The 26,151-nt window shown below is 43.5% G+C and overlaps 3 protein-coding genes across 3 annotated transcripts; all 3 read right to left on the bottom strand.

The window, feature by feature from the left end:
• Positions 1–4,755: 4,755 nt before the first annotated feature.
• prf1.5 (perforin 1.5) lies at positions 4,756–9,132 on the bottom strand. The gene is made up of 3 exons (XM_055918723.1): positions 8,703–9,132; positions 6,563–7,094; positions 4,756–6,196 (listed from the first exon to the last, which is right to left on the bottom strand). Exons 2-3 carry the CDS (start codon positions 7,087–7,089, stop codon positions 5,173–5,175), a joined length of 1,551 nt encoding a protein of 516 aa, XP_055774698.1. The 5' UTR covers positions 7,090–7,094; positions 8,703–9,132; the 3' UTR covers positions 4,756–5,172.
• Positions 9,133–9,661: 529 nt separating this feature from the next.
• mpeg1.1 (macrophage expressed 1, tandem duplicate 1) lies at positions 9,662–13,026 on the bottom strand. The gene is made up of 2 exons (XM_055918722.1): positions 12,518–13,026; positions 9,662–12,189 (listed from the first exon to the last, which is right to left on the bottom strand). The coding sequence occupies exons 1-2, from the start codon at positions 12,980–12,982 to the stop codon at positions 10,489–10,491; spliced, it is 2,166 nt and encodes a 721-aa protein (XP_055774697.1). The 5' UTR covers positions 12,983–13,026; the 3' UTR covers positions 9,662–10,488.
• An 11,765-nt stretch (positions 13,027–24,791) lies between these two features.
• On the bottom strand, positions 24,792–25,691 carry LOC129853062 (histone H1-like). Its single transcript, XM_055918721.1, has one exon. It carries the CDS (start codon positions 25,611–25,613, stop codon positions 25,074–25,076), a length of 540 nt encoding a protein of 179 aa, XP_055774696.1. The 5' UTR covers positions 25,614–25,691; the 3' UTR covers positions 24,792–25,073.
• Between the last annotated feature and the right edge of the window lie 460 nt (positions 25,692–26,151).

The raw sequence follows: 26,151 nt of genomic DNA, 5'->3' as shown, positions 1-26,151 counted from the left end.
TAATTAATTCATTTTCAATTGACTGATTTCCATATGAACTGTAACTCAGTAAAACCATTATAATTGTTGCATGTTGTGTTTATATTTTCTTTCAGTATAATTCATTGATTAATTAACTTTAGTTAAGGGAAAATCAACGGACATTTTAACGTGGAAATTACAAAACTTTAGAAGCCTTTTAAAACCTAGAATACATCAACAAGTTTGCATTTCCTGTTGTCCAGGAAATTGCCTGTAACAACAGTGTGATCAAATTAAAATTCTACGACTATATACATTCAGAGAAGTAGGGCAATTTTCACAGTAATATTTGTGTAATATTTGCCTACTTCTACTTTTCATTGATCAGGATGTTGGTGAAGTATACCCATACCAATTCAAAAGCTTATTTAACTTACTGTATTGGCTGATGTGACGATCTGCTCAGATGCCATACTGTGCTTTTCTCCTGAGGGAACAATCACAACTCACACATACATCAGCACTGTCTATATCTTAATTGGATATTGTTGTATGTGTAAGCAATAGCTAATTTAGCTATGTAAAGTGACAGATAGGTAACCATGTACGGTAACTGCTGTTTGTTATTTCACAGTCAATAAACACCATCAGCCGACAAAAGAGCTACCTAAGTTAGCTAGAGAAAGTAATGGAGAAATCTGACCTTTCTGCAGGAGGTAGTTCTGGCTGGGCAGCATCATCTTGTAGCAGGTTGAAGGACTAACTTATTTCCGCTAGCTACCTTTACGAAAAAAGAGTGCAGTATAACTACAGTATGCAGCAAATACTGCATACTAAATAACACTTTTTTTTACTGCAGTACTTGCAGTGTAACTGTAGTTTGAGTGCAGTATAACTGCAGTTATTCTGTAATCACTGCATTCAACATACCACAGTCAACTGCAGTTTCAAAACTGTAAGGGTACTACTAGCTAGCATGACTATTGCCAGTAACCAGGTAGGGCTAGCTAGCCAGCCTGCTAGTGAGTCAATAGCCAGTTAGTACTAACTAGCCAGCTATTACAAGCCAACTTTGTTCAGATGTAGTTGAGCTTGTTCTATTGGCATGCTAACTTCATAATAAGTTCTTCATCTTAGCTAACATGAGTATTTTATCTTCCTGTCACACTCCCACAGTCTAATCCTTTGTGTTGCCAACCTAGGCTGTAGACAACCCCCCCCTAAACCTCTGAATATCCTATGAGGGGGTGTGTACTTCCGGGTATGAACGAAAAAAACAAAAATCTCAAATGTAATACATTTCATTGATATTTGTTTTCCATTATTTCCATGTCCAATTTTGACACTATAAAAGATAAAACAAGCTATTTTTCAATTCTCTGTTTTGATTCGGAAATCAAAATAACAAAACATACACGGACCAAGAATGAACTTCATAGCCATTGAATTATACCATGCATTATAGGGAAATAATGCTCTCTCTAGAATGCCCTTCAAGCCAATCAGAAACTAATATTCAACAATGCCATGGTATACATTGGATATTCGTAGAACAATCCACACCTTTTTTTTATTGAAATGTCGATCTTATTTACGAGCTATTTAAGACTGAAATCTGGGGGGGGAAAGTGGCATGCATGAGGTCGACTAACTTAGAGGACGATTTGGCAATTCATTAGCCACTCATGCACTATCGGCTACCTAGGCTAGCAATTTATATTAATCTTGGGGGTTTGTGGGTAATAAACAAAGTGAAATGTGTCCCACCAACATTGTGCTGCTATACAGTATTTCAACAAATGCCTGTGCAGGGGAATCTCATTTGTTCTCGTTTATTTTTGAGTTTTTTGATGGTAGACATATTTGTTCCTGGAGTGGACTACACGGGGAGCCAGCTTACGTTCTCAGCGCTGTCTATCCCTCTCTAGATAATATGCTGGATAGAGATGTAGATGACTTCAAAGAGGATTTTAATACCACTTTACAATCCATTGGTTGGAAGGAAAATGTGTCCTCTCCCTTTCCCAACACCAAGAAATACACACAAGTTGACACAGGGTCAGCAGCAGTGCAGATCCCCTGGATGGAGAACAATTTTTGGAGGGTTAGGTGCCTTGCTCAAGGGCACAGTGTCAAGAGGTGGTACATGTGATCAATGACCAGCAGCCTTCCAGCTGCCAGCTCCGGTCCACTCCAGCCTCTGTTTCTCAATTCTGGTCCTGTGGATCCAAAGGGGTGCACATTCTTATGTTTGTCATAACACTACACAGCTGATTCAAGTGATCAATGTATCAAACTTTGATGATTTGATTCAGATGTGTAGTGCTAAGGCAAAAACTAAAATGTGCGCCCCTTTGGGTCCCTAGGAGGACCAGGATCAGGAAGCACTGCTCTAGGACTCTTACAGGAGTAATGAATGGGTCTGCTGCCAAGACTACAATGATTCAAACCTAGGGCGACACAAAAATGGGTGTGGAACTGAACTGGCAGCTGGAACTCTCCCATGTACCATCTCCTGCCATTGTACCCTTGAGCAAGGCACTTAACCCCCCCCACAATTGTTCTCCACCCAGGGGTGCTGCACTGCGGGGTGTTGGGAAAAGCGGAATTCACATTTCCGTTCTAATCAATGGACAATGAAGTATCTATTCTGTCCACGTTCTTGTCACAGGATGACTCTTTGCACATTTCTACACCCACACCACTGCTGCCACTATTGCACCACTGTACAAGTATTCATTGTATTCCACTACATTGCCATTACTGAATGTATGGCTACTATTTAGTTGTGCTATGTAAACTGTCCTGTATCTACAGAACAAATAAACGTTGAGTTTATTGCTTTGCCTACTTAAGTATTTGACACTGAAAGACTAATGTCTCGATTACTATGCCTAATTTGAGTATTATTGTGAATTACTTGTTCATTGTGAAAGATTGTGATCTTGGGAAAGCCTCATATAATATATACTATATAATATTTTTACTTGGCCAGCAAATGAGAGAGCTGAAATGAAAGAGTTAAAATTATACCTTTGAACATGAGATGGGTGAAATGGACTAGAAGCACAGCTATAACAATGAGCCAGATGTTCAACCGGATGTATAAATCTGAAACATCTGGTTGGCATTTCCACCCAGACATTCTGCACATTTTGTCATCGATGAAACATTAGATCTCAGTACAGTTTTCTGTTCCCAAAACAAAATATGTTACAAACCTGGCCTCCCAGGTGCCGCAGTGGTCTAAGGCACTGCATCGCAGTTCTAGCTGTGCCACCAGAGACTCTGGGTTCGAGTCCAGGCTCTGTCGCAGCCGGCCGCGACCGGGAGGTCCATGGGGTGACGCACAATTGGCATAGTGTCGTCCGGGTTAGGGAGGGTTTGGCCGGTAGAGATATCCTTGTCCCATCGCGCACCAGTGACTCCTGTGGCGGGCCGGGCGCAGTGCACGCTGACCAGGCCGCTAGGTGCATGGTGTTTGGTCAAAATATTGGTCAAAATATTTTATATAAATATATACAGTACCAGTCAAAAGTTTGACACACCTACTCATTCAAGGGTTTTCCCTTATTTTTACTATTTTCTACATTGTAGAAAAATAGTGAAGACATCAACTATGAAATAACACATATGGAATCCTGTAGTGACCAAAAAAAGTGTTAAACAAATCAAAATATATTTTATATTTGAGATTCTTCAAAGGAGTCAACCTTTGCCTTGATGACAGCTTCGCACACTCTGGGCATTCTCTCAACCAGCTTCACCTGGAATGCTTTTCCAAAAGTCTTGAAGGACTTCCCACATATGCTGAGCACTTGTTGGCTGATTGATTGCTTTTCTTTCACTCTGCGGTCCAACTCATCCCAAACCATCTCAATTGGGTTGAGGTCGGGGTGATTGCGGAGGCCAGGTCATCTGATGCAGCACTCCATCACTCTCCTTCTTGGTCAAATAGTCCTTACACAGCCTGGAGGTGTGTTGGGTCATTGTCCTGTTGAAAAACAAACAAGTCCTACTAAGCTTAAACTAGATGGGATGTTGTATCGCTGCAGAATGCTGGGGTAGCTATGCTGGTTAAGTGTGTCTTAAATTCTAAGTAAATCACAAACAGTGTCACCAGCAAAGCACCCCCACACCATCACACCTTCTCCTCCATGCTTCACGGTGGGAACCACACATGCAGAGATCATCTGTTCACCTACTCTGCATCTTACAAAGACTCATCAGACCAATGGACAGATTTCCACCAGTCTAATGTTCATTGTTCATGTTTCTTGGCCCAAGCAAGTCCCTTCTTATTGGTGTCCTTTTTATGCAAACCCCCCCTCACACACAAAAACAAATGAAGATACAAAAGCGAATTCTACAGCGTTTTAGATCGACCTAATTGACGTTTAAGGCTACAAAATGACATTTAAAAAAATGTTATTATTTTTTTCAATAAATTATAAAACTGTTTGACAACCCTGTTTTGAAGCTTTAAATTATATCAACCTTTTCCTTTATGTCTTGAATGTTTTTTTCATTCAGGTCCAAAGAGTCACTTTCGGAGCACTTCTACAATGCGTACATACGTATGGAAGGTTTTGTTCAAATCAAAAGGGGTGCTGTCAAAAAGTGATTGAAATCAAATGGATTTATCCTGATGGTGCATCTGAATTTTAGAGCACAAAAAATATAATATATAGCAGTGTTTGTTGTAACTGATTTTACAATGACAGATTAACCTGGAGATGGTAAAACAATAAATAATTGTTGTGTTCATTACTGAACAAAAACCTGAGACCTGAATACTTTTGTTCATCTACTTTATTGGTATGTATTTCTAGGTATATAATAGATACAGGAATAAAGAAAGGCTGACTAAGGCCGGGATTCAACCCCGAAGCACATTGTAGCTCGCTTGACATTTAAGGTTATTTCCAAATTAGCGGACATTTGCAGCTATTGCCGATAATGTGATCTCTGTGAACTGAAACTGTATCATTGACTTTAATGGCAACACTCCAAAATGCGCTTTATATTGAATCCCGGCCTTATTCTAAAATAAACACCAATTATTGATACAGGCCAGGGTTGGAACACGTCAACATTTTGACCAACAATCTTATTGTCAAATAAGAAATGCTTGTGTCCCCCCCATTGCAAAATGTTTTGCTACGGTGTGCACTAATGAATACGACCCAGGTGTATTTTCAATCCATAACCTTATGTACTAGGAGAGTACCGTCCACACCTGTAGCCTGTTAAGTGGGCGTCACATTCAGAGCTGTATGTGAAGTGCAGAACCCCTTTCTTTAGCTGACAGCTGTGTGAATGAGTTCCTCGTTCAGGGAAGACCAAACATCTTCCTGCCATGTCATTGTAAATCACATCTCTGTCCCAAACCTCAAACAGCAGCTGATGACCAAACTCCACTGAGCCAAAGTTGTACGTGGCATTCCATACCGGATCATTATCATCCATGACAGTATCTGTTTCCTCATACATGCCATTGTACCATATTTTAACATAGCCATCAGTCTTTGTGAAGGTATCTGCTCTCAAACCTGCAGCTCTGTGGACCATTACCCTGAGAGTCCCGCGGCCTGCCCGTAGAGGACAACAGTTGTGATCCAGGTTAGGGGTCGGGGAGCAGGTTTTCAATTCCCCCTGGTCTACAGGAAGCTTGTTCTCGTCAATGTACTCTGTCACCGTGCTCCTCAGGTTGGCACTAACCTCTGGATCATCAACCAGGTTGTGCAGGGGGAATATAGCATAGGAGACCACATCTGGATTATCATGCAAGCTGTTCATCCAGCTATGGTATGCTTCGGACGGGTCCTGATGGTACAAGATATCTGGAAAATACTTTTCCCCTCCTAGAACCTCAATCTTGTGGGTCATAAACCCCTGGTAGAAGCCCATGCTCATGTTCCCCTTAAGGAGGTCATCGCATTTGTTGGAGAAGGACGCGTTTGCTGGGAGGAAGCCTAAGGCCATTTTCAGCTCAACATTTAAGCAGGTCTTTATCTCGGACTCTGAGAAGCCCTTCAGGGTGGCCAGGCAGGTGCGGAAGGCAGTGACGCGCCTCACCCTACCACCCAGCTGTACCTGACGGATGTAATGAGTGCCGTACGTGTCGATCATCCGCCGGTACAGCAATTTGCTCTTGTTGTCAAGCTCCTGTGGCAGTCTCTTGAGATGTTTAGCAAATTCAGCGCTGAGGTCCGGATGGTCTGCCAGCCTGTAACTGGAAAATCAACAACGGGGCATGTGGATCTACATCAACCCCTTTTCATTGAGAATACTCAGCCTGGTCCCAGATCTGCTTGTGCTGTCTTATGCCAACTCCCATGGTCATTGTCATGTTTGGCATGACACCCACCATAGGTGTTTGCTATACAGCACTAACAGATCTGGGACCAGGATAGACGATACTGTATACTGCAACGATTAGTGATTCAGTAAGTTGTCATAATGATATCATATGCGTTGTAATAATTCATGCAAATAGAACGACACAGATTAACCTTAGCATAGCTATTTAATCTATTTAGTGACAGTGAGGTAGATTAGTCTATAGAAAACAGCTGTCAACAATAAAGCCCTTCCCTACCTGTAGTATGTACAGCTGATCTCATGGGTGGCAAAGGTGGCCTTGTCCACACTGTGCTGGGATCTGGCAAACTTGGCCATTTCGGAGCGGCTGCCCCCCAGCACTGCCTTGCCATAAGTCTCTAGCCTCAGGTCCATACCCCAGTTGTTGTTGATGAGGGAGCTAGAGCTACGTAGTAGGGAGTCCACCGAGTGGTGCAGGGCACTGGACAGCTGCTTGCTGCAGCGGCTCAATGGACGCCAGTCCAGCACGGCAGAAGGCAGCCTCTGGACCTGTCCCTCCTGGAAGCGGTTCTCACAGAGAATACATGTGTGGTTGTCAGACAGGTGGGCTTTGACGTTGATGACGTAGGCCCCTTTACGACGCATCCTGACCACGTCGAAGCCCTCCCCTGCCAGGTTGTAGCCAGGCACAAAGGGGGCTTTCTCACACTCTGACCCCGATCCAGTCCTACAGGCTCTGCTGCTGGGCATCTGCACCAGGACGGGCAGGCTCAAGGTATAAAGGAAGAGACTTCTTAATGCCATGGCTCCTGGAATTTACAGAGGTTATTATCAGGAATGGAAAGCTTTCTTATACTGTAAACAGTGTCTACATTCTTTAAAAAATGTAAATGCCTCCACAATGCAATGGGATGTTGAGTGATGTTTTACGACATCTTCTAAATCAAAACATAACTATTTAAAAATGTCCATAGCCCCTCTGTCACAGCCCCTCTGACGTAGCCCCTCTGCCATAGCCCCTCTGCCATAGCCCCTCTGTCATAGCCCCTCTGCCATAGCCCCTCTGCCATAGCCCCTCTGCCATAGCCCCTCTGCCATAGCCCCTCTTCCATAGCCCCTCTGACGTAGCCCCTCTGACGTAGCCCCTCTGAGGTAGCCCCTCAGCCATAGCCCCTCTTCCATAGCCCCTCTGCCATAGCCCCACTTCCATAGCCCCTCTGCCATAGCCCCTATGCCATAGCCCCTCTGCCATAGCCCCTCTGCCATAGCCCCTCTTCCATAGCCCCTCTGCCATAGCCCCTCTGCTATAGCCCCTCTGACGTAGCCCCTCTTCCATAGCCCCTCTGCCATAGCCCCTCTTCCATAGCCCCTCTTCCATAGCCCCTCTTCCATAGCCCCTCTGCCATAGCCCCTCTGCTATAGCCCCTCTTCCATAGCCCCTCTGCTATAGCCCCTCTTCCATAGCCCCTCTTCCATAGCCCCTCTGCTATAGCCCCTCTTCCATAGCCCCTCTTCCATAGCCCCTCTGCCATAGCCCCTCTGCCATAGCCCCTCTTCCATAGCCCCTCTGCCATAGCCCCTCTGCTATAGCCCCTCTGACGTAGCCCCTCTTCCATAGCCCCTCTGCCATAGCCCCTCTTCCATAGCCCCTCTTCCATAGCCCCTCTTCCATAGCCCCTCTGCTATAGCCCCTCTTCCATAGCCCCTCTGCTATAGCCCCTCTTCCATAGCCCCTCTGCTATAGCCCCTCTTCCATAGCCCCTCTTCCATAGCCCCTCTGCCATAGCCCCTCTGCCATAGCCCCTCTGCCATAGCCCCTATACCATAGCCCCTCTGCCATAGCCCCTCTGCCATAGCCCCTCTTCCATAGCCCCTCTGCCATAGCCCCTCTGCTATAGCCCCTCTGACGTAGCCCCTCTTCCATAGCCCCTCTGCCATAGCCCCTCTTCCATAGCCCCTCTTCCATAGCCCCTCTTCCATAGCCCCTCTGCCATAGCCCCTCTGCTATAGCCCCTCTTCCATAGCCCCTCTGCTATAGCCCCTCTTCCATAGCCCCTCTGCTATAGCCCCTCTTCCATAGCCCCTCTTCCATAGCCCCTCTGCCATAGCCCCTCTGCCATAGCCCCTCTGCCATAGCCCCTCTGCCATAGCCCCTCTGCCATAGCCACTCTGCTTCTTCTAGAAAGGTGTTACAAATAACATACATTAAATACGGATTCACAAATGGGGCTAAGATTACCAAAGATAATATACAGTGTTGTTGTATATTGTTCTACTCTTGTTTTGTGTCTAAATGAGGGCACACCAATAACCCCCTCCACACTGAAAGGCTAAGTGGAGCACAAAATCTCACTACAGCTCTGCGTGCAGCTGTAGTGAAAACAGACCCGTGCACACTCGCCGACACGCACTCCTACCTTTAAATCATCCAACTGCGTTTGTTTTCGTCTCACCCTCTCTTCTCAGTCAGCTGCTTTGCCTTTGGAATTTCACTAGACCCGTCTTCTCTTGTAAAAACTGCCTGCTGCTGCACAAAATGTCGTTTTGCTGCTTCCTCGTGACATCCATAAGAAACTATGAACCGAATAACACTTGGTCCTATATCTGGTTCTGTGGGGAACACTTCTTCGCTGTGCTGAATGTCAAGGCCATTGTGTGGCTAAGGGACTTCCCCTGCTCCAGGCCTCTCTTCCTGAGGTTAGACAGATTTCCACGGCTGAGTGGTTTTGTTTTGATGTGCACAAGCTGACAGTATGAATCCCAGATGAGTGTGGGGGAAGGTTTTCACAAGACTCAAGAGTGGCATGGGCATTCTGCCTCTTTACGGGAAGCTCAGTGTGTGTGTGTGTGTGTGTGTGTGTGTGTGTGTGTGTGTGTGTGTGTGTGTGTGTGTGTGTGTGTGTGTGTGTGTGTGTGTGTGTGTGTGTGTATGCAACTGTGTGTAACTGTGTCTGTCTGTGGACTAATAACAAAATCAACTCCTTGTCCTCATATTCTTCATTGTCTTTTTATGTTCAGGGGGAAATTAGGAAGGCTTTATGGAGGAAGATTTAAGATGATATGTGTTGTGATAGCAAATTAGGCAATAGTATTTTACAAAAATAAAATAGAAAATGACAATGTTGAGTCTCAATTTGAGTCTTGAGAAATTATACAGTTTATCAAGATACATGTGACCTGCTTTGGTTACATGTACATTCATGTATTCCACTTCCCCACCGCAATACTTTTGACGGAGAAGAAATATTCTGAGGGGACTGCGATGTCTGTCAAAACACGCTAGAGGTCACCAGACTATAATGTCCTATAGTGAACCCTTGTTGGCATCTTTTAAAGTACAGCTGTGACATTTGACAAGATAAGTAACTTCAATGAATATTGTGTTAGTTGTTTTATTTTCATGTCCAACACATACACAAGCGAATTAAAATGTTATAACAGAATACAATAATGCTATTGAATCATAGTAGATTTCAGTAAAAACATTCTCAATGGAAAGCATGAAAGCATAACCACAGGATAAAAATTTAACTCAAAACATCAAAAATAGGTCAATAGATTTTTTCACCCTTTTTGCCATACATTCATTAACAGTATTGTGTTGTATTGTATTGTATTGTATTGTATTGTGTTGTGTTGTATTGTATTGTGTTGTATTGTGTTGTATTGTGTTGTGTTGTATTGTATTGTATTGTATTGTGTTGTATTGTGTTGTGTTGTATTGTGTTGTGTTGTATTGTGTTGTATTGTGTTGTGTTGTATTGTGTTGTGTTGTGTTGTATTGTGTTGTATTGTGTTGTGTTGTGTTGTGTTGTATTGTGTTGTGTTGTGTTGTGTTGTGTTGTGTTGTGTTGTGTTGTGTTGTGTTGTGTTGTGTTGTTTTGTGTTGTGTTGTGTTGTGTTGTGTTGTATTGTGTTGTGTTGTGTTGTGTTGTGTTGTATGGTGTGGTGTGGTGTGGTGTTGTGTACTAATGTATTGTGTAGTAAACCCCTGGTGAAGGCAGGAAGCTGCCAACACGTTGGTGACTTTTACTAAATAATTTGCGTCGCAGTAAATTTGTGCATTTTCCATCTTATACCTAGCCAGTATTTGAGATTATTGATCGTAAAGGGAAAGCAAGTGTGAGAGGTTGATTATACAATACAGCAGAGTTATCTCAAAGCTGTTTTCTTCTTAATATGTAAACTGTGTGGAAGGTGGTCTCATGGCAACAGGGTCTGGGTCATTGTCTCAGAGCCCTGCTCTTCTTGACTCTCCACACCTCCCTCACTCTGCCCCTCGCTGTGGATCTCCTCATATCCTCTCCCCCTCCCAAACCTTGAGACCCTCCTCCGTCTCACCAGCAGCACAGCCCCAACCACCACCAAGGCAACCAAGCAAATTACTCCAAAGGCCACACCAGACTTCTGCCCCCCTGTCATCTGTCCCGAGGCTGGATCGAACACCTGCACCATACTCTGGATCTCTGTCACCTTGGCCAGCTTCCACATCTTGGTCTGTCCCACCCTGACCCACGCCCGATCTCCCTCGGTCATCACAGCCACCGTGTTGGTGGCAGTCATGCTGATCAGTGGAGGACGAGTGAAAGGTGGCAAGCGTACAGGCAGCAGCTGGCCACCTGTGAACAAGCCAGACTGGACACAGTAGAGCACCTGGCAGCCATCACTAACAGCAGCCAGGTGCTGGCTGAACTGGGGAGGGCAACGGGGTTGATTCTGTGCAAGAGGGTTGTTAGACTGGCAACTGAACAGGCCTCCAAAGGCGACTGAAAACCTGGTGGCAGTCTCATAGTCATTGCTCAGGCAGATCATCAGACCGTTCGACAGAAGCTTCATTTGAATGTTGAAGTTTGGAGGGCAGCTCTTAGTTTTGGTCAGAGGGTTCAACAGGGATGGGCTATAGAGTCCCCCAAAGAGGTATCCTGAGTACTCTGGGGTTGCCTCATTGGTGGAGCACCAGTAGGTGTCAATGCGAGCGGAGCGGACATGGTAGGCATCTCCACAGACGTTGTCGCAGCAAGTTAAAAGCAGCCAGCAGCCATGGCAATGCCTGTGGCACTCATACGTGCTGTAGCTCTCCTCTCTCACCTCAGAGCGTAACAGGGTGGCGTTGTAGGGCTGACCACATGAGTAAGAGCCTGTGTCGGGGTTCTTCTGAGCCAGGGCTTGGCAGATTGGGTCTGCATCCCCAGTGAGCTTGGTGCACTCCTGAAACACCCCACCGAAGCTGAGGTTGGTGGCCGGACCCTCGCAGGAGCTGTCGTCCATATTGGCTTGGAAGTTGAAGTTCTTGGAGTCTGGTTTAACGCAGCCAGGGTGTGTGTTAATGGTATAGTAGCGCTGGATGGCCTGACTAACAGACAGCGCCAGTTTGCCGATGGTTGGTTCAGGGAGATCGGGGAAGGTAATCCGGTTGAGGAAGTAGTGCAGAGGCAGTCCTGCCCGGTCGATGCCCACCAGGTTGTTCTTGGTGCTCTCCTGCCACTTCTGCAAAGTGATGCCTGGGTAGAAGGGAGCCCCACCATGACTCTGTATTATGGAGTAGGTGATGTTGCCCTGATAACTATGTGACTCGGATGTCTCTTGTGTGTCCTTGCTGCCAATGTCAAATTTGACTTTATCAAAGAAGTTAAGACCTGCCGATGCCGAAACAGAGAACGTTGCCGTCTCACTGTCGGACACGTAAGATGAACGGAGATAGTCCTCTTGCACTAAGGCCGCCCCTGCATCAACACTGGTTATCACATGGGTTCCATAGTCCAACACCATCTTCTCAGATAAATACGCTGCCTGTCGAGTCTGGTTGTTTTCTATTGCATCTGCGATCTCCTCAGCCTGGTGGGCAAAGCGCCCATCCAGAGTGAAGTCAGGGTGAGCCTTTACCGTGTATAGGAAGTTACGCACCTGGAAGGGAGCAATCCGTTTTTTAAAATTTCTTCATTAACCAGGAAATAACCTTGAGGCGTGGTGTCCTTAATTGCTAATCTAGAGATCAAAGTATACTAAGATAAGGTACACTATCTAGTACTGACTGTTCAGAAAGCCTTAAAAGGAATAGGATTACTGTAATAACATGGATATTCCACTCTCTCTTTTTAAAATCTAGTAAGGGAGACTTACTACAAACTATGTCAAAACATAAATGATTTTATCATTGCCGAGATGAATGTACACGACATTAAATAGATAAATAATTGTTCAAAAAGTATTGTTTCTTTATGGAGAAACTCACTTGTACACGAGCGGTGACAGAGCTCCCTTTAACCTGGTGAGTCTTCACCCGCTGATTCTCGATGGAGAACTTAGCATTGAGCACGGAGAGGAAGGACACGTCTGAGTTGATTGAGAAAGACGTGGAGCTGCGTTGTTCCAGCCAAGTGTTGATGATCTCAGAATTGGTCTCCACACCAGTGAGCTTCTGTGGGATGACAAAAACCTCATCCGGGATGAGGTAGAATCCGTCCTCCGTGGTCTGGCACTGGGAGAAGCTGAAGTTCATGACTCGTCCCATGTCCATGTTCCTCAGGTTGTCCCATCCCCCGCCTGGGAGCACCTCCAGGGCTGGAATGGACAAGTTGGTGCGACACTTACGAAGTCCATTATTCGGAGGATTTAGTGGGTGAGGGACACACTGGTGGAGCAGGGAGAGTACTAGCAAGGTGAATGCTGTCAGACCCAGAGCTGTGTCAGATGCCATAGCTATGTCATATGTGGGTGCTGTGAGAACAAGGTGAAAGAATATGACGATTCTCAATAGCGGATGTGGTAATGGTAGGTTTCGGTCACAAGATCACAGCTAACTTGACTTTCAATTTCCTCAAATAAAATGCAGAACAATCACAACAGCTTTCAGATAAGCCGCTGCCAATCTGACTAATAGAGTTATTTTGTGTGTAAATACTTCCCCTTTCTAAAAGGTGTATATGTGTGTGTGTGTGTAGTAGGTGTCCCACAGCAGTCAGGTCTGTATGTGTGTGTGTGTGTGTGTGTGTGTGGTAGGTGTCCCGCAGCAGTCAGGTCTGTGTGTGGTGTGTGGTGTGTGGTGTGTGTGTGTGTGTGTGTGTGTGTGTGTGTGTGTGTGTGTGTGTGTGTGTGTGTGTGTGTGTGTGTGTGTGTGTGTGTGTGTGTGTGTGTGTGTGTGTGTGTGTGTGTGTGTGTGTGTGTGTGTGTGTGTGTGTGTGTGTGTGTGTGTGTGTGTGTGTGTGTGTGTGTGTGTGTGTGTAGTAGTAGGTGTCCTGCAGCAGTCAGGTCTGTGTGTGTGTAAGTTGCTATCATCTAAATCAATTAAGTGAAATTTAGCTTACACTAAAAGCAGATAATGATACCATAACAAAATGTTAATCATTCTGAAAAAAAACATAGTACTTCAGATAATAGTAAATTGACCATCCTTATGATCAATCAAGTCATGCACAAGCATATACAGTCAGCATGACTGTATAAAATATAGAATCCAAGTACTGAGCTATATTGTATGCAAAAAATTGGGAAGTTATATTATTTTATACTAATACAATTGTATAAGGAGTGGCTTTCAGGACAAGTCTCTGGATGTCCTTGAGCGGCCCAGACTCTGGAGAGACCTGAAAATAGCTGTGTTGCGATGCTCCCCATCCAACCTGACAGAGCTTGAGGTTTCGTTCTTAACTGACTTGCCTAAAACAATACAGGTGTGCCAAGCTTGTAATGTCATACTCATGAAGACAAAGGGTCTTCAACAAATTGCTGAATAATTATGCAAAAGTGATATTTCAGTTTCTTAAAACTTGTTTTTGCTTTGTCATTATGGGGTATTGAGATAGATTGATGAGGGACATTTAAAAAACATTTTTTTTTTTAGAATAAGGCTGTAACATAACAAAATGTAGAAAAAGGCAAGGGGTATGAATACTTTCCCGAATGCACTGTATAAGCAGAAAAGAGCCCCATACCTACTGTAAAATATGGTGGTGGATATTTGATTGTATTGGGCTATTTTGCTTCCACTGGTCCTGGGGCCCTTGTTAAGATCAACAGCATCATGAACTTTACCCAGTACCAGGACATTTTAGCCCGAAACCTGGTTGCCTGTGCCAGGAGGCTGAAACTTGGATGCAGGTGGGTCTTCCAGCAAGACAATAACCCCAGGCACACATCAACATCCAGAAAGAAATGGTTAATGAACCACAAAATCAACATTTTCGGACTTGAACCCCATTGAAAACCTGTGGTATGAATTGAAGAGGGCAGTTCATATGCGCAGACAAAGGTTATCAAGGATCTGGAAACAATCTGTATGGAGGAATGTATCTGTATGGAGGAATGTATCTGTATGGATCCCCCAATATGTTCTCCAATCTCATAAAACATTTTAGAAAAAGGCTCAGTGCCATTATCCTCACAAGGTGAGGTATTAATAGATATTGAAAACTAGGGTTCCAGTAATGTTGACCCCTCTCTTTTGAGAGTATTACTTCTCTTTCTCTGAGTAATGTATAATTTCCCCTTTTGTATGAGCATACAATACAGCTCAGTATTTGTATTATATATTTTATGTATATCTGTATATCTGTCATTGATTGAAGGACTATAGTTTACATAATGATCTAAAGTCTATGCTGTGTGTTTACCTGTGCGTGCAGCTGAACATTGTATACTGGAAACACTCGGTTTGTTATTTGAAGATTCCTCTGCCTCACCTAAAGCCCATTTTTGTGGGAAGCAGCTATAGACCACCAAGTGCTAACAATCAGTATCTGGATAATGTGTGAAAATGCTTGATAATGTATGTGATTCAAATAGAGAGGTATATTTTCTGGGTGACTTAAATATTGACTGCCTTTCATAAAGCTGCCCACTCAAGAAAAAGCTTCAACTGTAACCAATGCATGCAACCTGGTTCAGTAGAGTGTTGGACGCTATTTTGTAAATTACACCGCTGAAGTCAAGGATTGGTAGGATAGTCAGTTTTACGAGGGTATGTTTGGCAGCATGAGTGAAGGAGGCTTTGTTGTGAAATAGGAAGCCGATTCTAGATTTAACTTTGGATTGGAGATGCTTAATGTGAGTCTGGAAGGAGAGTTTACAGTCTAACCAGACACCTAGGTATTTGTAGTTGTTTACATATTCTAAGTCAGAACCGTCCAGAGTAGTGATGCTAGACGGGCGGGCGGGTGCGGGCAGCAATCGGTTGTAGAGCATGCATTTAGTTTTACTTGCATTTGAAAGCAGTTGGAGGCCACGGAAGGAGTGTTGAATGGCATTGAAGCTCGTTTGGAGGTTTGTTAACACAGTGCCCAAAGAAGGGCCAGAAGTGTACAGAATGGTGTCGTCTCCGTAGAGGTGGATCAGAGAATCACCCGCAGCATCATTGATATATACAGAGAAAAGAGTCGGCCCGAGAATTGAACCCTGTGGCACCCCCTTAGAGAAGGCCAGAGGTTTGGACAACAGGGCCTCCGATTTGACACACTGAACTCTATCTGAGAAGTAGTTGGTGAACCAGGCGAGGCAGTCATTTGAGAAGCCAAGGCTATTGAGTCTGCCGATAAGAATGAGGTGATTGACAGAGTTGAAAGCCTTGGCCAGGTTGATGAAGACGGCTGCCCAGTACTGTCTTTTATCGATTGTTTAGGACCTTGAGCGTGGCTGAGGTGCACCCATGACCAGCTCGGAAACCAGATTGCATAGCGGAGAAGGTACAGTGGGATTCGAAATGGTTGGTGATCTGTTTGTTAACTTGGCTTTCGAAGATTTTAGAAAGGCACGGCAGGATGGATATAGGTCTATAACAGTTTGGGTCTAGAGTGTCTCCCCCTTTGAAGAGGGGGATGACCGCGGCAGCTTTCCAATCTTTGGGGATCTCAAGCGAAATGAAGGAGAGGTTGAATAGGCTAGTAATAGGGGTTTCAACAATTTTGGTGGATCATTTTAGAAAGAGAGGGTCCAGATTGTCTAGCCCAGCTGATTTGTAGGGATCCAGATTTTGCAGCTCAAAAGTTGTCTGGATCAGTTGTCTGGATTTGGGTGAAGGAGAAGCAGGGAGGGCGGGCTTGGGCAAGTTGATGCAGGGGGTGCTGAGCTGTTGGCTGGGGTAGGGGTAGCCAGGTGGAAAGCATGGCCAGCTGTAGAAAAATTCTTATTGAAATGATCGATTACCGGCAACGGTGAGAGGCTTGTTTCTGGAAAGGTGGATTTTTAAAAGTAGAAGCTCGAACTGTTTGGGCACAGACCTTGATAGTATGACAGAACACTGCAGGCTATCCCTGCAGTAGATTTCAACTCAGCCCCCTTTGGCAGTTCTATCTTCTCGGGAAAATTTTTATAGTTAGGGATGGAAATGTATGAATTTTTGGTGGCCTTCTTAAGCCAGGATTCAGAAACGGCTAGAACATCAGGTTTGGCGGAATGTACTAAAGCAGTGAATAAAACAAACTTAGGGAGGAGGCTTCTGATGTTAACATGCATGAAACCAAGGCTTTTACGGTTACAGAAGTCAACAAATGAGAGCGCCTGGGGATTTGGAGTGGTGCTGGGGGCTGCAGGGCCTGGGTTAACCTCTACATCACCAGAGGAACAGAGGAGGAGCAGGATAAGGGTACGGCTAAAGGCTATAAAAACTGGTCGTCTGGTGCGTTCGGGACAGAGAGAAAAAGGAGCAGATTTCTGGGCGTGGAAGAATAGATTCAAGGCATAATGTACAGACAAGGGTATGGTAGGATGTGAGTACAGTGGAGGTAAACCTAGGCACGGAGTGACGATGAGAGAGGTTTTGTCTCTAGAGGCACCCGTTAAGCCAGGTGAGGTCAACGCATGTATGGGGGGTGGAAGGAAATTGCTATCTAAAGCATATTGGGCAGGGCTGAGGGCTCTACAGTGAAATAAGACAATAATCACTAACCAAAACAGCAATAGACTAGGCATATTGACATTAGGGAGAGGCATGTGTAGCCGAGTGATCATTGGGTCCAGAGAGTAGCAATAGATGAGTCAGGGAGCCAATTCAGTAGTCGCTACTCCACTAGGCGTGCTGGAGACACAGGGATTCAGATAGCTAGCAGTCCGGGGAGAGCAGATGGGCCTCCAGCGACGTCGCAACGGAAGAGCCTGTTGAAACCACCTCGGACAGTTACGGTGGCAGACCAATCGTGATGGATCAGCGGGGTTCCGTGTCGGCAGTAAAGGGTCCAGGCCAATTGGCAAAAGAGGTATTGTAGCCCAAGAATTGGAAATGGACCTCTTCGGCTAGCCGGGAGATGGGCCTAGCTCCAGGCTAGCTCCAGGCTAACTGGTGCTTGCTTCGGGACAGAGACGTTAGCCAGGAGTAGCCACTCGGATAGCAGCTAGCTAGCTGTGATGATCCAGTGTAAAGGTTCAGAGCTTGCGGTAGGAATCCGGAGATGTGGTAGAGAAAAATCAGTCTGATATGCTCTGGGTTGATATTGCGCTGTGCAGACTGGCATGAATTGGCCGGGCTGTGGCTGGCTGATGTACGGGTTAACAGTGAGGACCGCTAGCAGTGGCTAACTGACTACTAGCTAGTAGCTAGTTAGCTGGCTAGCTTCTGATGGGGGTTCCGGTTCGAAAGTATAAAAATAGCAGATCCATACCACATTGGGTTGCAGGAGAGTATATTCAGTCCGTAGATGGAAAGTGAGATTAAAATATATGTGAAATAAATACGAAGAAAACTATATATACACGGGACAGGATGGGACAAGGCAAAACACAAGTCCGACTGCTACTCCATCTTGGACACCATCTGTAAAAACGTTTAAATCCTCTTGGATTGACGAGCAATTGAAAAATGGTATGGTTGAGAGGGATGAGGCAAAAGGAATGGCAAATAAGTCTGGCTGCAAACGTACTGCAAATTACTGATGATTGGCTGAGAGAAATAAATGATAAAAAGATTGTGGGTTCTGTTTTGTTAGACTTCATTGCAGCTTTTCACATTATATGACATTCTGACATTAGCACAGATCTGTCTTTTTAAACGACTAGCACAAAGCTCAGACACTCATGCATACCCCACAAGACATGCCACCAGAGGTTTCTTCACAGTCCAGAACAGACTATGGGAGGCACACAGTACTACATAGAGCCATGACTACATGGAGCTCTATTCCACATCAGGTAAGTGATGCACACAGTAGATTCAGATTTTAAAAACAAATACAAATACACCTTATGGAACACGGGGACTGTGAAACATGATAACATATGCACTATTCATACACGTACACACGGATTTTGGGTTGTAGATATGTGGTAATGGAGTATGGGCCTGGTGGCACACACTTAGTGTGTTGTGAATTCTAATGAATGTAATGAATGTATTGTAATGCTTGTCAAATTGTATAACTGCCTTGGTTTTGTCGGCTCCAGGAAGAGTTGCTGCTGCCTTGGCAGGAACTAATAGGGATTGCTAATAAATACAAATACAAATATAATGAACTAGACCATTGTGTCAAAGTGGAACAATGTTTTGCTGATAAATATTTTAAAGTTCACTGCAGAGAAAATATCAGACTTGATTTGCAGATATGAAACTAGGATGTGAAAGAGGAACCAATCTTGTTAAATGAGTTTCATGCATGTTTGGAACAGTACTTTGAGTATGATTCATAGGGGATTTCACAATGGTCCAGTAAAAATGAATAATTAAACCTACTATAAAAGATATGTGACAAGGTGAGATAACAACATGCAGTCTTATCAATCATTTCCCATTCCCAAAAAATATACTGGATGTATGCTGAAAATCAAATATAAAAATGTTTAAGGGGATTTTGGACTTTTTTAATTAATTATACCAACTGATTCTTGAACAATTGAACTTAGTTCAACTGTTGTCAGAAAACATAATATAGTTTTACTCCATTGTTTGTAAAACTATCATTTTGATGTCATGTATGGTTAGTCCTTGCATTTATATCCCTGTCTATGAATATGGGAGTGGTTACGTTTTTTCCAGCCCCTTAGCTGTTTACCGAAACAGTGACGGGGTATCTGCTTTGCTACTGTTATTGACTGCAGATTGCTCCTTAGCTGTTTACCGAAACAGTGACGGGGTATCTGCTTTGCTACTGTTATTGACTGCAGATTGCTCCTTAGCTGTTTACCGAAACAGTGACGGGGTATCTGCTTTGCTACTGTTATTGACTGCAGATTGCTCCTTAGCTGTTTGATTTTCTCTTCAAATTGTAGGCTTACAGCATGTCATATTGTGGTATGAGCCATACTCAATAACAGGAGATCAGGCCTTGGTGTTGTTTATCTGGTGTTATCTGGGCCTCCTGAGTGGCGCAGTGGTCTAAGACACGGCAACTCTGCGCAAGAGGTGTCATTGCAGTACCTGGTTCAAATCCAGGCTGCGTCATATCCAGATGTGATTGGGCGGCACACAATTGGCCTGGGTTTGGCTGGGGTAGACTGTCATTGTAAATAAGAATTTGTTCTTAACTGACTTGCCTAGTTAAATTAAGGTATAATTGTAAGGGTTTTTAGCAGTTACATTATGTTTTGTTGCTATATGCATGATGTAGTATCCTTAAAGGCTTCTTAGAATTACGACTCATGAGACTTACGTACGGTTTAGTATTTAATTGTACCTTAGAATTACATTCTCTTATGCACCTGGCTTAAACCTACCTGAAGCTTTCTTAATCATAGTTAAATAGGCAGACATAGGAAATAGCTACGGATAGCGGGAAGCAAACCCCCGTCTTGAGTCAATACTGCCATCTATTGGTAAACATAAATATACCAGGTTACTACACATGAGTTAGTGAATTATAGTGTAGTCTGATCACTTTCAGTTTGATTTTGGATGCTAAACCAGCTGACTCTTTAATACTGTTGGTGCCCATATGAAATGGCTATTAATCTGATCACCATGATTGACCAAATAAGAGAATGTCTACATTTGGAAACCGATATGTTGGCTCGTACAGTACATACCTAATCAGGACAACTATACCACCCTAAATGGCTGAATCAGGATATGACCCAAATACTGTCCAATAGATGGTAGCAAAACCCTGCAGAGGCCTATTTTCCTGACACATATCGAGTTTGCAATGGTCTTGTTTCACATTCTGAATGGAAGTTCTAAACTGTATTCATGCTTATCTTGAATGAATATATGAGAGACAGTGAATTCCAGTCGGATGTAAAATGTTATGGTTCCAGCCATGACATATGGTGGCTGTTCAGGAGGGTGCATCTTTGAATAATGATCAGTTAGAAATTAATTGTTGGACAGTTGTGTATATGACGCGCTAGGTGAGACAAAAATATTGCCTCTCTCCTATCTCCACAAAGTACAATAGTAGCCTAGGCTATACAGTGTGAGGCCCACAATGTACTTTGATGAATGCCTATCCATGTGGTAGCTTACCTTCGTTAAACAGGCAGTTGAAATTGGCTTTATAGTCCTCATACCTGACAAAGACTTAATAAGACTAATAATTTTGGCTATTCAAGCTCTGAATATCAGCTACCATAGGCGGCATGTAACTCCTAACTTTACAGAAATATACTGAACAAAAATATAAACGCAACATGCAACAATTTCTACGATTTTACTGAGTTACAGTTCATACAAGAAAATCTGTCAATTTAAAGGAACTCATTAGGCTCTAATCTATGGATTTCATATGACTTTTATTACAGATTGGAATGTTGGTCACAGATACCTTAAAAAAAAGGTAGGGGCGTGGATCAGAAAACCAGTCAGTATCTGGTGGGACCACCATTTGCCTCATGCAGCGTGACACATCTCCTTCACATAGAGTTGATCAGGCTGTTGATTGTGGCCTGTGGAATGTTGTCCACACTCCTTTTCAATGACTGTGAGGAGTTGCTGGATATTGGTGGGAACTGGAACACTTTGTCGTACACGTTGAACCAGAGCATCCCAAACATGCTCAATGGGTGACATGTCTGGTGAGTATGCAGGCCATGGAAGAACTGGGACATTTTCAGCTTCCAGGGATTATGTACAGACCATTGCGACATGCATTATCATGTTGAAACAGGAGGTGATGGCGGCATGTTGAAATGGCACGACAATGGGCCTCAGGATCTCGTCACGGTATCTCTGTGCAAATTGCCATCGATAAAATGCAATTGTCTTTGTTGTCTGTAGCTTATGCCTGCTAATACCATAACCCCACCATCACCATGGGGCATTCTGTTCACAATGTTGACATCAGCAAACCACTCGCCCATATGACACCATAAACGTGGTCTGCAGTTGTGAGGCCGGTTGGTCGTACTGCCAATTCTTTAAAACAACATTTGAGGCAGCTTATGGTTGAGAAATTAACATTCAATTTTCTGGCCACAGCTCTGGTGGACATTCCTGCAGTCAGCATGCGGATTGCACGGTCCCTCAAAACTTGAGACATCTGTGGCATTGTGTTGTGTGACAAAACAGCACATTTAGAGTGGCCTTTTATTGTCCGCAGCACTGCGTAATGGTCCAGCTGTTTAATCATCTTCTTGATATGCCACACCTACCAGGTGGATGGATTATCTTGGCAAAGGGGAAATGTTCACTAGCAGGGATGTAAACCAATTTGTGCACAACATTTGAGAGAAATAAATGTGCACATGCAACATTCCTGGTATGTTCAATTTCAGCTCATTAAACATGTTTCCTTTACATTTTTGTTAATTGTAAATAAAATCATTAAAAATACTTGACCAGAGAGCATGACTTAGCCACAGAAGATCATTAGCCTCTTTAAAAAATTGCTGTGAATTGTTTCAAATCACAAGCGAGTAGGCCTATGCTTAGTGGGGAAGTCCGCAATTTGAGCAGCACACGTGGCAGGAGGCCTAGCTGATTGTTGAGTTGCTTTTCAGTGAAAAGGGTCTAAAATATGTGTGAAGATAATGTGTCTTGAGTATAATTTGGAAAGTTGAGACAAGAAGAAGGGGAAAGGTGGGTGGCGAAGAAATAGGAACATCTCTCTGCATAATCCACTCCGCTCTCCAGAATGCCTTCAGCTGACTCCTGACAATTATTGCTAATGAATTGTTGCATGGTGTGAATTAATTGTTGCATGGTGTGAATTGTTTGCTGTTTGATTTTTGTCAATTCCCCATTACTTAATGCTACAGTATACAATGACTTTCTAGAAAATTCTGTGCTTCCAACTTTGTGGTACAGTTTGAGGAAGGCCTTTTCCTGTTTCTGCATGACAATACCCCGTACACAAAAGAAGGCCTATATAGAAATGGTTTGTCGAGATTGGTGTGGAAGAACTTGACTGGCCTACATAGAGCCCTGACCTCAACCTCATCGAACACCTTTGGGATGAATTGGAATGCTGTTCTACTAACCAGGCTTAAACACCCAACATCAGTGCTCGACCTCACTAATGCTCTTGTGGCTGAATGGAAGCAAGTCCCAGCAGCAATGTTCCAACATCTAGTGCCAAAAGAGTGGAGGATGTTATATAATGTTATATAACATTCTAACATGTTATATAATATAATGCCCATGATTTTTGTATGAGATGTTAGATGAGCAGGTGACAACATACTTTTGGTAATGTAGTGTATTTATTTTTTCACCAGTAATGACCAATACAAGTGCCAACCTTGAGCAGATCATGTAAGCTAATTTCGTATGCTTGTTGTTGTTGTCACATGGACACACAACATTGCATTTCCTCTTCAGGATGGTGTCACTGATTTGAAGCTCCTGATCCCCTAAGAACATGCTCTGTAGAGTTAAGAATCCCTTGTCAAGCTAGGCCGATATCTTTCTCCCCGGTACAGCCAGTAGTAGGATCTTGCCATTGCGTTAGCTTTTTAGGGGGAGAGGGTTCTAGGCTGACTCAACGCTACGAAAAATGCGCCATTTGGGTGTGCCAAATGAGTTTCTGTAGCCTACAACTTGCCAGAAAACGTTATTGTCACGCCCACGGTTTGTTCATTGATATTGTTATCTGGTTGCATAAAGGTTACACCCAAATGAAAATCCCGCCGAAACGCTTTCATAACTTCAGCAGATTGCACGCAGTCGCCCGTCACCAATCGACGGTTGTCCACCAAAGCCATTTGGCAACTCCTGTGTCTTCATAACCATTCGTTTATTTAAACTATCAAAAATATAAAACCCGGATAACTAAATTAGCCGATTTTCAAATCACAATTAAATATTTGTAACGAATAAGTGTAGCGCTTTCAGTCAATTTACGGAATGATATGCCAATACTTTTCATTTATTTACTCGGCGGTGAGGTGAGAGAAAAGATGAGGTAAGGCCAATGATCAACGGCTTTGTCAGGGCCATGATGTTTAACATATTTTATAGAATATGAGATGATAATGATTTCGTTCCTCTCAATGATATTATGTCAACACCGCTGGCCATCAATAAAAGGTAAAACATTGTGAAGAGGTAGGCTATATTGATGACATGTGTTCACACACATGAACCCTGAGAACCTGTTTTTGCTATTAGATAACAGCACCAACGGGATGTTTCGCGTCACACCCTATTCCACTCAATGTTGTCAGCCATGATTAGGTTAAGCTCTGCAATCATCTACTCAATATCAGTGCTGCTAAATGATTGGCTGCTGGCATGCTCCACGTGTACATTTTTTTACGCAATATTCTCTGTCCAAAAGGTGGTGTTTAGGCTTGTTGGGCGTAACATTAGCATAGCCTATGCATAACACGCATCTTGGAAGTGCGTAATGGTGTGCGTAAAGCTACACATTGCATCTTCTCCAAGCACTCCAAGGGAGCGTAAATAAAAATTACCCGCAACTAATTTGAATACATTGAACTGGTTTCAATGCAGCACACAAACCATTTCAGTCACAACCTTTGCAAATGTTTGTAACGTTTGAATAGGCCATGCCTGCATCGCGCGCAAAAAAATTATTTAATTAACATTATGCCAATATATGAAAGGCGCCAACATATTTTGGGTTCATTTTGACTACTGAAGTATTCCAAAATGGTATAAAACATTGCTTTCTTTGTGTGTTGTTACAAAACCTAAAGTAATTTCAGTGTTTTCAGTAGCCTAGTTTTTAATAGGCCTACTGCAAATACCTACAGCCTAATTAATGATAATATCCTATAGGTCTACGATGCCTAGTTAATTATTGGTAATTATGATTGATAATGTGTTATTTTAGTTACAATAATACAACTATGATTGAATGGTAACACCCGCCTAACTCTTCACTCTCTTCACACGTTGCAGCTCGTGCGTAAATGTGAACTAGGCCGAGTAGTAGTTGAACTGTTTTATCAGGTAGGACGACTTTTCCGTGCAATTAAACACTTTAAAACACAGTAAACATATGTTCGTATTAATTATCTGACATAGTTGAACAACTGTTGTAGACTATTTTGGTTTAGATGGTACTATTCAATTTCGCAATTGAGTAATGCAATGGAATTCAGGCTCCCAACCTGTAATCATTCATTTACTATTCATAGTGGGCCTATATAGGTTAAATTCAATGATTCCACAATAAAACATTCAACCATTTAAATTAAATACATTTATTGTTTTTTTAAACAATAATATTCATGAGCCTCCCCTATATCCACATTCATGAAAAGCTAGCGCAAGATAGGTAACAGTGTCAGCACTCTAAAAAAAACAAAAATCCACTGTCAGGACAAAACAAACTGCTAAGCATTCTTATTAAAGTCCATGAGATGGATTCTTCGGATGTACAAATGCACTTGAGGCCTCTTAAGCTGTGCAGGGAAAATAAATTCCACGATCTTCCACGAGTAACTGATCGAGTAGGTCTACCTTTGGCCTATTTCTTCTTAGGAGCAGCTTTAGCCCGGGTGGATTTGGCGACTCTGCGCTTGGTCTTCCTGGGGCTCTTGGGCTTTTTTGCTGCTGCAGGTCTTTTGGCCTTCTTGGGACTCTTCCTCTTGGTTTTCTTTGGGGACTTCTTGGCGCCCGTTGCCTTCTTGGGTGACGCTCTCCTGACCTTCTTGGCCCCCACCTTCTTGGCTTGATTCTTGGTAGGTTTTTTCTTTTTAGCGACGGCTTTGTTTTTGTTAATTTTGAAAGAGCCGGATGCCCCAGTGCCCTTAGGCTGCAGAAGATATCCTTTGGCCACCAAACGCCGGACAGCCAGTTTGAGTCGGGCGTTGTTCTTCACAACATCATAGCCGCTGGCTGCCAGAGACTTTTTGAGAGCCGCAAGAGATACACCACTTCGGCCATTGGATGCTGACACAACCTTCAGGATGCGGTCAGATACGGTGGGTCCAGTCTTCTTGGGCTTGGATCTCTTTTTAGGAGTCGTGGCTGGTGTCGCCAGGGGAATTGCAATCACCCCAGACATGTTCCCTGTTATGGAGATGTAATTGGCTGGAGATGCTTGAGAGATGAATGCCTTGGAATGAGTGGAGTGATGGGTGACATGCCCATTTATGAAGATGTGATGAGAACCGTGTAGATTCAATCATTGTCACTAGGCGCCCTTTCTCCTGTCAACACCTGAATTGTGTTTTCTTCCTCATACGAAATGTGTATATTTTATTCGTAAAATCCACTAGATCTGTATAATCATCATATCATAAGAATCAGCACAAACTGTACTTTTTATTTTTACCCTAGTACCACCATTATTCAAAAGCCTTGCCAGGTAAATTCTTAAATCGTTCATAGGCAGTAATTGAACACCATTTCAACGGTGACCTTTTCGACATTTTGACTAAGTTATGTAATACAAACGTTTGCGTATGTGCTTCAGTAATTCCATACTCTTATACAGACATATTCCTAGTACATTTTCAACCCAAATAATACTCGATTGATACTGCACTGAATAATTAATAACATTTTTAGATGACCATAAAAGCACACCGAATGTCTAACCT

The sequence above is a fragment of the Salvelinus fontinalis genome, chromosome 4, assembly GCF_029448725.1.
Source record: "Salvelinus fontinalis isolate EN_2023a chromosome 4, ASM2944872v1, whole genome shotgun sequence".
In the NCBI taxonomy this organism is placed as follows: domain Eukaryota; kingdom Metazoa; phylum Chordata; class Actinopteri; order Salmoniformes; family Salmonidae; genus Salvelinus; species Salvelinus fontinalis.
The sequence above is the reverse complement of the archived record's forward strand: the minus strand, read 5'-3'. Positions and strand labels throughout refer to the sequence as shown.

Coding starts and splice junctions, on each gene's coding strand:
- prf1.5 (XM_055918723.1), bottom strand. CDS start 7,089: ATGGCATTAAGAAGTCTCTTCCTTTATACCTTGAGCCTGCCCGTCCTG. Junction 6,197..6,562: donor ATCAGCTGTACATACTACAG/GTAGGGAAGGGC, acceptor TTGATTTTCCAG/TTACAGGCTGGCAGACCATC.
- mpeg1.1 (XM_055918722.1), bottom strand. CDS start 12,982: ATGGCATCTGACACAGCTCTGGGTCTGACAGCATTCACCTTGCTAGTA. Junction 12,190..12,517: donor CTGTCACCGCTCGTGTACAA/GTGAGTTTCTCC, acceptor GCTCCCTTCCAG/GTGCGTAACTTCCTATACAC.
- LOC129853062 (XM_055918721.1), bottom strand. CDS start 25,613: ATGTCTGGGGTGATTGCAATTCCCCTGGCGACACCAGCCACGACTCCT.